Source organism: Diadema setosum, chromosome 3, assembly GCF_964275005.1.
Source record: "Diadema setosum chromosome 3, eeDiaSeto1, whole genome shotgun sequence".
Lineage (NCBI taxonomy): Eukaryota > Metazoa > Echinodermata > Echinoidea > Diadematoida > Diadematidae > Diadema > Diadema setosum.
In genome coordinates this window covers 29,599,844-29,612,266 of record NC_092687.1, presented here as the reverse complement: position 1 = coordinate 29,612,266, position 12,423 = coordinate 29,599,844, and the positions used below count along the sequence as shown (strand labels likewise).

The 12,423-nt window shown below is 36.8% G+C and overlaps 1 protein-coding gene across 1 annotated transcript; it reads right to left on the bottom strand.

The window, feature by feature from the left end:
• Positions 1-11,200: 11,200 nt before the first annotated feature.
• Positions 11,201-12,178, bottom strand: LOC140246762 (toll-like receptor 4). Its single transcript, XM_072326099.1, has one exon. The coding sequence runs from the start codon at positions 12,176-12,178 to the stop codon at positions 11,201-11,203; it is 978 nt and encodes a 325-aa protein (XP_072182200.1).
• Between the last annotated feature and the right edge of the window lie 245 nt (positions 12,179-12,423).

Sequence of the window (12,423 nt, the reverse complement as noted above, 5' to 3'; positions counted from 1 at the left end):
TAATAAAAATCACCCTACCTTAATAACAATGATAAATAGAAAATAAGTCAATCACATATAATCTCCTTGGTCATATAACATACACCAAAGTGTTCATGCAGTAACAATCAGAACACAATATTCAGTGAAATAAAACAAACCATATTAGATGGATTTAAGTAGAGAATAAATTCGAAAGAAAAGCTTGAAAGAAAAAAAGATGGACTTACTGCTCTCGATGTATGCAGGGTGTGATTGCTTTCATTCCAACTCGTCGCCTGGACGGCATTGCAATCTTTTGACGGAGTAGGCGACGGATATCCTCGGAAACGTGTAAATGGCTTGTATCAACACAGGTTTACCGGTACCGTTCTCTCTCTCTCTCTCTCTCTGTCTCTCTCTCTTTCACAATTCTTTTTGATTGGGTTGGTTGAGCTTTTATTCAGAGCAGACAGCGTTTGTGATGTCATTACAGCAAACGTCACTTAGTCTTTCACCCATACCTTTGAGCACTTTTTAGTAGGCAGCACGTAACCCTGCTGGTAACAACCTTTGAAAACTAAACACTTACAAAGTCCCACTACGTGTACTGTTGGTCGTGTGAAGCGGTTTTGTTTTCTTTTACATACTTCTTTTCGTATTATTATTTTTGAGCTCTCTACTGGTCCTAGATGTCACACAAGATGATCACCATCCACTTCAAAAATTTGTCAAATATAAGGATTTCAGGCAATTAAACCTATATGCCTGCGCATGATGATGATGATGATGATATGAAACACATATAGCGCCATGTATCTGTAGAACCATTCAAAGGCATCCCGTATACCTTAGCACACGACACGTGTAGCTTTACATCATTCGGTCTACAGCAAGTTTACCCAAAATGATTTGTTGAGTGAACCAGGGAGGTATTCATCTTTTATGCAAATTAAAAAAAAAAAAAAAAATTGAGAGCGGACTTTTTAGCGCTTTCCTCGCTAGTTTAAATACCACTGATTCAGGGAATGCGACCTGATTCTTTCCAATATACCGTTCAGACCCTTGCCATAATCATCACCTTGGTATCATTATCTAATTCAATTCAATTCAATTCAATTAAGTTCAATTCAATCATTTATTTTCATTCCTTTTTTCAACAAAGCTTAACATATAATAAATCTGGAAAAGCATCATAAACATGAACATTCGACTTTGCAAAAGATGAATGATACAGATAAACAAAAGAATGCATACTGACAAAAAAGTACAAAGTTATGCTTCAGTTGAGAAAAAAAAAACAAAGAATTGAGAGGTCCACTAAAAAGCAAGCTTGTATGTTGTGAACCACTCACTTATCTGGTCGGTGTGGTTTTATAGCCATGCAGTCTCCGTTTGCCATCGTGATGCCGCTGGGTCTGATCGATGAGACTATAATTATAGCTCGGCCGTACTGCTGAATTTGAATGCCAAAGTCGTTGATTATTGGAGTAATCCCTTAAGCCATAATCACAATTCTGTTTTGCATTGAAACTCTATTCATACTTTCATTCACACACATGAGATTACGATCAAAGCAGATCCATTCTGTCATATTTCTGCACTCTATCACTCTAGTGATAAAGTGTTGAAGTCTGAAACATAACATTGTTCCTGGTTGAATAACTTCACAATAGTGATTAGTTAGATATATGAGGATTTGAGTCTCGGGCATAACTGCGCTTGAATGAAAAACTGGAAATGTCACAATTTTATGTACAAACTAAATGGTAAGTTGTGAGGGAATGCCATGCTCACTTTGCCATATGCATATTTATATTGACTGTTCAAGAACTGTTTGCCCTCAAAGTAGCGAAACTTCGAAATGTCATGACATCCTTATTTTTCATCGGATTTTGATGAGATTTATATCGCTGAACTCGTAATATTTTACTTTTTTTATCAAACTAACTTGTATTTTGACTGGATTTTCCCTTTAAATTTTCTTGATATGAAAAAAAGAAAAAAAGATATTGCATGTCAATGACCAAAGCCAGGCCGGAATATTTTATTTTGTCGAAATAAAAAAAAAATGATTTGCTATGAGAAGGTCGCTCACTTTAACAATTATGTAAAGTCGGTCAAATATAAGTACAAGACAAAACAGATGTGGGTCATTACTTAAAAGAGGAGAGTCGTTCTTTGTTCAAGCACCAGGACACTGGAAGTAAGTAACTCTGAGATAACTGATATTAAGATTTAAATTCAATGCAAACTTATCTACCGAAATGATGAGATGGACATGAAACATAAACAAATTAAACCTTTTTCCCATACATTCCATGTAATATATCATGTATATATTTCAGCTGAGAGAGTATATTTCTTTTATTTTACATTGTTGAATAACTCTACCGAAAAAAAAAATATATATATTTTTTTTTCCTCGGGTTACCGTTAACTACTGTTTCGATACCCAAAGAACATTGTATTTGACATGGGTTTTGTGACTATTGAAAGTGATAGTAATACTAACCGCTTTCTTTTAGTTAACAAGCAGAATTTAATTTTGTCATCTTGTTACAGATTGCTTGTTTTTCTTTAACAAGATGTTCAAAGGTGTCTGTATGCCAAAGGAAGCATATTTATTAAGGCAATACGGATGAAGTGCCAACACATTCGTTAACGACTTGTCTATAGCACTTTAGTGTGAAATATCATTAGATATCAGAAGAATTGAAATGTGCATACCATTACTTAAAAAAGAACTCATTTTCTTATACTCTCATTATTTACTCTTCAACAATATTAGAAACCCTGGTAACGTAAAGACCCATGCATCTCTGATTTTGAAACTGGATATTATGCTTTTATAAAGCAACGTGATTGAGTGATTGCAGATTGTCAAGTTACTGTCCTCGGGTTTCATGTGGACAATAAGTCGCCCACCAGCTACCTATGTAAAATTAATTTAAACAATCTCTGTCTGTTCAAGAACGTGTTAATGGGAAGATACCACGCCGCAGCATGCCCTGGTCGGGTGTCTGCATGATTACAAACGCAAGCATGAGATCCGTGATGGCTTAATAGGTATCCTTGACAACTCTCACATTCTGAGCTTTTTAGTGGAGTACATGAAATTTTGGTCAGAAGAGGGAGGGGATTTCACAAGCATCGTTGCCAAATCTAATAGTGACCACTAATTTGCGCTTAGTAACACCAGCCCTATTAATACAATTATCATCATCCTATTAATAATGATAAAAACAATAATAACAATGGAATGATGATGATAATAATAATAATAATGATAATAATAATAATAATAATTATTATTATTATTATTATTATTATTATTATTATTATTATTATTATCATTATCATTAGTAAGATAAAGGAATAAGGAGTGCAGCAGGAGTGCAAATTTTGGATTAACATTTGTTTAAAAATAGGGTGGTTTTCTTCAGCATATACGTACGATTCAGATGCACTCCCACTATGACGTATAATGTTGCTAATGGATTCTCGTTACAACGAAGTAAAAGGACAGGTTCCCAAATCATCATCTGTCCATTATCTGTTCAGCTAAAACGAAACTTAGATATAACGAAAGAAAACCGTGGGGAACGAGGACTTTGGCATAGTGAGACAAAGTTGACAGAAAGAATGAAAATGGAAACGATGTCCAGATTCAAGGTGACAATGATATTTAAAGAAAAAACAAAACAAAAACAAAACAAAGATGCCCTCAAAACATTACTCTGAAAATTCTCGACAGTTCAAGTTGTCTTATTGCATGGCTTTCAAAAAGATGTTATAACTGTAGAGGATTCGATCACATAATATGGACTGTTCATTTTTGTTTATAAGTGTCTGCAATAGACTTGTGTACCAATAATCATCAGTTTTAGCGTAAGTAATGGTAATACAGAAGATTCATACGATTTGATGATATACGTAAATTCGATAAAGTTAGCTCTCATACATGAAGAAATGAAAAGACAAACCTGTCTTTAGAGCCACTGAGCTCCCCACCGTAGATGAAAATGTTGACCTTTTTAGACAAGTGGCAACAGTTTCTCTGAACTTCCTTGTGCATCATGTATACACGTTTATATCATGCACGTTTTATCCTTTTCAATAATTATGTGTAACACTTCCATACACAGTGTTCCTTGTGCATATGTATCTGAGTGCTGTTTTACAGACGAATTTATGACACGACTTTTATGCTCTCTTTCTTTTCATATCCAAAAAAAGGACTTTTGTGTCAGGTGCATTGCCATGCAATGCAAAACAACAACAACAACAACAACAACAACAAAAAGACCACCAAACAAACAAAAACAACAACAAGACGAAAACAAGCAAACAAACAAGCTGAATCTCAGGCTGGGCTCCCTATGTGTGCATGATGTCGGTAGCATAGTTCAAACCAACATTGGGATAGGTTATTGGTTAATCGTTTTTAGACAGCTGGGGCCTTAATTTGCAGTGGATCATTAACATGGTTTTTCTTCTTCTTCTTCTTCTTTTTTTTTTTGGGGGGGGGGTGGAGGTGGCGAATGTGGCCGTATACGGCATGTGTCTGCTATATTATAGATAGGGACCTACGTAGCGAATAATACGTAACGAGATAAACGTGGGTTTAATCGTATAATTGAAACATGAGCTTTGCGGTTAATCTCTAAATCATACATTCTGTTTCTCAAATTAAACCTGACGCGTGGGTTCATCTGTTAGCCAATAGAATTTCACAGCGTAGTGTTTGACTGTTGAGAAAGAAGAAACAACAATAATCTTTCATTGGTATAGGGCATACACATTTAGGTCAGTGGCACTTACACGAACTGTGAAAACGGCAAGTTCAATTCCTACGAAGGCATTCTTTGTCTTTTTTTTTCTTTATTTTGTTTGTTTTTTGAGGAATGGCATTTGCATTGTTCATATTAAGGTGCGTACTTTATCTACGGCGTAATTATCCGCAGTATGTTCATCAACATCCAGCCATAAGAGTTTGTAAATTCAATTATCAAATAACAAAGATTATTTCCATAGTGCGGTCAGATTAAGGGCTGCCTATTTTCCGTTGCTTCGTTAGGAAACGTGTGCTGTTACCAAGACAATTACCCATCTTTCGACGCTTTTTATTTTGTTCAGCAGTGTGAAAAACCAATTACAATAATTAATCAAAATGCGGCTTATACATTCAGCGCTAGTGAACGCATTTTAAGATTATAGTCCGCGTTATTCATAATATCCGTGTATCGTATTTCACGCAATAATCACCTATTACTTAACTCTTTATGTGCCACGCTCACACGTCCGACTCAGTCGACGGCGTGCCAACTTCGCATATTCTGCTCAACAAACAAAGCCGCCAAAACCGATCGATAAATCGCTAATCACTGCTAATCCCGTGGCACAATGAAAGCGTGTCTCGTGCTTTTGTTCCTCTCATATACGGCTTGCATTCTATGAGGTGATTGACTATCAAGCGGTGTTCCCAACTAGCTCGTATATTCTGTCACGGTTTCTGTCACGGTTTTATGTGCAAAAGTCGTGCCTTTACAGTAATGTTCTATGAGGTGATTGACTATCAAGCGGTGTTCCCAACCAACTCGTATATTCTGTCACGGTTTCTGTCACGGTTTTATGTGCAAAAGTCGTGCCTTTACAGTAATGTAGCAACTGGTCTTTCAAAAGAAAAATTGAAAATGGATTCGTCATATAATTTATATCGAAACAAAGCTTGGCATTCCGCTTTAATTTTGCCTGATTTTATGCCCATCTTAACAGAAATTTGTAGAAGTTATACAAATTGGAAAAACAGAATTCTTTCTCAAAGCATGACTACCTTCCTGTCTCAGAATAACGTGGCACACAGGGGTTTTCCGCCATGGCACATAAAGAGTTAAGTGCAAACTGATCAGAAAAAATGCACCGTCTTTTCTTATCCTTTTTTTTTTGCTGTATGTATGCAAATCGTAGGCAGAAAAAAGTTCTAACGAGGATAATACGTGTCACAGCTTTGACATTCCTTAGAAGTTTGCAGTAAGAGGAAGAACGCAAGGAGAGGAACGGTAGAAGAGAAATGAAATATAAGCTTGTATTTATTTTCTTCAAAGCCATGTAATATGAAGTTAGAATCAGTAAGTCCGCAGCACGTATGCTAATGAGCCGATCCGGCAAGATTTATTCAGCACTCTCGTTGACGGTCTTTGCGTTCGAAAGGTGTCTCGTAGGTGCGAGATTTTGCGAGAGTTTGACAGGGCCATGGTTTTCACAGTGTAGCGACTTGTACATACATTCATCATGGCTACAAGTCACAGCAAATTGTTCTCCAGACTTCGGTCTTTATTTTGATACCAAATTTTCGTATAATGTTGGTTCTTATCATGATGATATAATCAGTTGAATTTGTGTAAATTCTACCTGCTTTTCACGGAAGATTTTGTCGTCTAAAGTTCGTTTTTGGTTCCTGACCGGATTAAGAAACTGTTGTTTCTGATTTTGGCTTTTTCGTAGAGAGGAAACTTAGATGCTCATCATGTACTTGAGTCAAGGAGACGCAAGCATGATTTATACTAGTTTTTCCGTTTTGAAATGTCTGTAAAATTCACTCTTGAGCCGGAAGTATGCACCACACTAAGTGTACAGTGGCGCGAAAGAGCTCTCTCATTGGACAGTGCTTGCATTCAACGCTTGAACTTGGCTTGAACTACACGCGTGCCTGTATGCAAGCATGCGCGATGCACGCACGTGGCATGAAACCGTAGACAAGCGCTGAATGCAAGCGCTGTCCAATGAGAGAGCTTACTCTTCAGATTGCACGGTTTCAAACTGACCAGCACTGACATCGATGTATATTTTACTGGTTCCTGACCGGATTAAGCAACAAATTGTCAAGATATTTACATAGATACAAAGATTAAGAAATGGACTACCAAATAATGCACTTTCATTGAGACGCAAGGTGAATTTGGTATTCTTTTGACGTCTTGAACGTGTACTACACGAATTACTTTTTTCATCATTTTTCAAGCTGAAATTACGCTATGATGTTTTTCATTTATAATCATTTGAGTAACATGTGACGATAGCTTACATATTTTCCTTGAATTTGATACCGAATTTGTGAATATAAGGTGTATTTTTGTTGCCGAAAGCCCAAGGACAAAATCCCCAATCTTCCGCAGCTCATTACGTATGCAAGCCTCGAGCGGGCTTGCATACGAGTTGAATAAATACGAGCGAATTATCGGGTGGTGCGGACTGACTGGAATGTACGTTGGGTATAGTTTATTTGGATCGGTAAAGAAATGGCCGATGCTGTGAAGCAGCGCATTTTAGGCGTACCCGGTATTGTCCTTCGGTGTCTTTTCAGCTACAGGTACGCATAATATATATATATATATGGGCCGTGACGCGAGAAAAGGGCCCTTAGGGCATTAAATACCGAAAATGAGTTTTCACCTCCACATTGTAGAAGGAACTCTGATGCATTGAAATATGGAAACCTTTTTCTGAAATTCCACTCCTAAATGCCCCAATTATGACATTCAAAACAGCATGTTTGGCCCAAATCCTGTCACTTTTTAATGCATCTATGCATGTGTGCGCAGTTTTCTAGTTGATCTATTTTGCGCGTATTGCTTTGTCTAACTTTCGCGCCGTTTTCTGGCGTTTGCGCGCACCGGTGCTAAGGGCCCTTTTCTCGCGTCACGGCCCATATTTATTTATTTATTTATTTATTTATTTATTTATTTATTTATTTATTTATTTATTTATTTATACATGTATTATTCTAGAAATGTAACACAGCAAAATCATAGACAGAATGCACTCTATACTGCATTTTCTTATGACAAATCTCATTGTGCATGATTCCGCGCCTTAACAAAAACATGCGGAGTTTACGCTGTCGAATGAGTCGGGAGAGATAACGTTGCGCGCGAGGGGGTAATGGCTGAGACTCGTTGGTCCATGGCTGATCGGTCTGAGGCTGGTAGGCCTGAGAACGGGAGTTCTGAGGCTGAGATTTAAAAATTCAAGGATGGAGAGGGATTGAGGAGTCTGGCTGCGATCTCTCAAGGTGCCCCAAAGGTTGCTATACAGTCCCCTAACCCCCCCCCCCCCCTACAAAAAAAATGATAGTAATAATCATAATCATAATCATAATCACAATCATAATTGTAATAATAATAGTAATAATGAAAATAATAATAATAATAATAATAATAATAATAATTATTATTATTATTATTATTATTATTATTGTTATTATTATTATTATTATTGTTAGAAATACAATCGGATTTTTGCATTTATAACTTTCAGTACGATTAAACTGTTCCACTGCTTTTTAAGAATATAACATCTTACCTACATTTTGCAGAAAACCCTATTTAACTTAGTTAAGTGGTCACTGAGAAATGTGAATCGTTTTGCTGCATGTAAAGAGTTTGATTCTTCCAAGTTTATCACTTGCATGCTCATGGAGCTGCATATTAACGTGTAAACACAATGGACAGAACTTGGAAGGAAGGGATTCCTGACAAGCTCTACAAAAAAAGCCTAATTTCTCTTTGACCACTCAAGCAAATCGAATAGGGTTTTATGTAAGATGTTGGTGGTTAGTAATAGTTTCATACCTTGAAGTTGTGTTGGGATTCATTTACTAATGTTAAAGTTATCGTAATACGGAGGGTCCCGTTTTTAGGGATATACGGTATATCAAATGAAAGATGTAGAAGTCGTCGAGTTCAAGTTGAGCGTTATACAAAATAAGAATGTGGAATCGTTCAAACTCAAAAGAAGCATTTTTTTTTTTTTGGGGGGGGGGAGGTAAAGTTTAGCTTTAAAAGAATCATTAGAAGATGACAACATCACCACATTAAATGTGGTCAAGATATTTTTACGAAGATGACAACATCACCACATTAAATGTGGTCAAGATATTTTTACTCCTGCCAAGGAAGGATGTTATGTTTTCATTGGGGTTTGTTTGTTGGTTTGTTTATCTGTGTGCAAAATAATTCGAAAAGTAGTTCATGAATGTTGATGGAACTTGTAGGAAATGCTAATAATAAAACGCAAAAAAAGGAGAAATTTATGGATTTATGGATTTTTAGATAGATTTGCTTTTATTCTTTTTTTTTTGCAATTAATTGACTTAATCACAATGTGGGTATTTACCCAAATAAAGTCCACGACCTTGAACTACTTTATTCCCTCGCTCCTGCTAGTTAGAATCATACTAAGAATATTGTTCTTGGTGTTGTTTTTATGAGGTATTTCATCAATTTAACAACAGTTGATCTGCATTATAATAAGTGCATATCATCCTATCTGCGCTTTGATTCGCAATAACGGATGTGACCTTGAGATGCTATTATCGTATTGGAGAGCTCAGCAGGTTCCCAATTTCATTACCTCGTGGATTCGGTTTTCAAGATATTTTTCGTCGTTGCACACAAGAATATTTATGGCATAGTTCGCAATAGATTCATATTTTATTTATATGAAATTAATACACTGACAGACACTCACAAACACAGACCCGGAAAGAATATTTGTGATGTTCATTATTTGAATTTCATTCGAAGAGCATCTTATCCGCAATGTATCTAATAAAAACAAAACCTATGCAGCTATATTTTTCCCCTGTACTTCTAAATCACATCATTTATTTTTTTTTTTACTTGCAATGAATTTATGACAGCAGATACCATGTACCCAAAAGACACATCCACAAGATATCAAAAATCCATCTTGAAAATATCCCGAAGTAAAGATATCCCTAAAGAACAACAGCAAACAAATATAAGCCTCTCAAAAATAGCTGTCCCTAACATGGCCTTCTGCGGGGATTTCATTGCAAGGTAATCCAACAACAATATGCACATAATCCTGTTTTGACACTGGTAAATACAACACAGGATTATGTGCAATGACATGTCAGGAAAATATAGTGGGTGAGCGTCACAAGCTTGACAAACGCGAGTCATACTGCACACGAGTCATATTTTTTTTTCCATTTCTTTTTTTATTTAAGCAAAAAGGCTTATGAGACTTAGATCAATTTTTTAGTAATATCAAAAGCGCTCTATTATGCTCACGAAAGACCTCTGTAATGTTCAGATGAAACCGTCCGGTTATTATTATGTTTTTTCAATTATCAGTTATCATTTTGCTGCTTTTTGCCTTTTTGTCGGAGATTAATTATTGATTCAGTGAAGTATTTTAACCACACATGGCTTGGTATCAGTAGCTATTAGTACATGTAGTTTCTATGCCCAACTTCAAGGTTGATTTCTCAAGCATCGCCGAAAGAGACGATGTCATATCATTTTAATACTACTTTATTTCCATTGGGCAAAACAAAATACTCGACAGGAAGTATATTTGTTTGGTTATGCAATACATGATTCTAGGAGAATAAAATAACATTTGATCAATACACATCCACACATAATCATATAACGAGAATGATATAATATTTGAGCAATACACAAGTTAAGTTACATAGTCATATTCAGTGCACACCTTTTTACAGTCTCCTTCTTGCCCCTTGTAAACTTGTCAAAGATTCATCCGAAACACTAGCTGCAGCTGAACGTGCAGAAAACTCAAATTAGAATGACAGGCTACTTTGGTTCAGCTAAAATATCTATGAATTTTTATCACATCAACACACGTGAATATACGAGAGCCTTTTACCAGAATAAAGGTTATCATCGGTTATGTTCGACACAAGACCATTCCAAAGCCTGTAAAGTTTCATTTGCTTTCCGCAAACAGTGATATTAATTGAAAACATATGAGATAAAGGACTGTTAGGACATTCTTTTACACGCTTCCATTTCACTTAATATGAAAACGCATACACAGAGACAGACAGACAGACACACACACACATACACACAAACACACGCACAGACATGAAAGGTTAGGTCTACTCTTGGACAAAAATAGTGTAAAACAAATATCGCCTTCATCACGATCACTAAAGGATGGGTATCAACGGGAGGTGTTCTACTCTGGTCTATATAATGGTTTAGTATACAAACCAATAAGACGTCTGTGAGGTGATAACCTCATCAGATTTGAGAGAAGTGGTTTGTTTTAATACAAATGTGACTCTTCCTAATACCGTTTTATTTCTACTTCTTATCAGATTAGGATGATATACATCTTTATTCTACTCTAATTTTACTCTTATCTGATTATGCTTCACTTAAAGACAGAATGTAGTTTTGCATTAAAGAGGGATAAGTGGGTTGCATTTTGCATTAGTTGTGAGGTACTTTGCCAGAGCGTCCCAAAAGAAGGGCCTGTCTCTTTCGTCTTTGGTCCACCTGAGATAAGGTCGGTTGTCGCTAAGAAAAAGTCGAATGAGGAACGGCAGGTCATCGTCAGGAATATCCTCTAGAAAAACTAGCAGAATCTTTTCCGTTAGCACTTCGTTATAGTGATCAAACGCAATCCGGAATTTCAGCATAAACATGTGGTCCTGAATTGCTGTCGGGGATATGACAAAGATGATCTTGAAACTGTGGGATATGACTTGGTGGACGGCGTCTAAATAAAACATACCCAATGGCAGATCATCATCGCCTAAAGAGATGCGATTATAATCTGACATCGTCTCACGCAGTCCTCGACAGAGGTCGCCACTCGCCCATTGTTCATCATCGCTGTGGAACAGAACACCGATGTCAAAACGAAAATTTCCCCGTTTATCATGGTCAGGGATGTGTTTGAAACCTTTAAAGTGTAGCTTGAGGATGAAAAACTTATATTTCATTTGTGACCATTTGTTGAAGATCAGAATTGCTAGGACCAAGAGGCTGATTCCGGCGGCAACGAGAGCGCAGGGCAGAATGACGTTTGGACCGCATTGACTGCCAGGATCAAAGCTTGTCAGCTTCTTTCCCTGAAATGTCTTAATTGATCCTGATTTTGAGCATATCGTCTCAGCTTCATTTTCAAGCCGAATTGTCTTCTCACCAAGCCACTCAACCAGCCAGCGAAGTCGGCAGTCACAATTCCAGGGGTTGTCCGATAAGCGGATGCTCTGTAAACTGTTCTTGATGGGTCTAAAGACGCCGGAACGTATTGTAGATAGACTGTTGTCACTCAGATCCAATCTAATCAAGCTTGACAAATTTTTAAAGAGTCCCGCAGTAACACGATCGAGCTCAATACTGTACAAACTAAGTTCTAGCAGATGGATCATACCTTGAAAAGGGTGAAATGAGATCGTTTTAAGTGGATTCATACTGAGATCAAGAATCAAAAGATTCGGTAAACCTGCAAACGAGCAGGATTACAAGACATTCAAATTACACTACGCAAGATACAATTCCTGTAATTGGGCTAGGTCGTCAAAGAATCCACAGGGAACCGAATTTATGGATGTGTCAGAGAGAATTAGGACCCTTAACCTCTCTAGGGCAGAAAATGTGGAGTTTACTCCGTTCC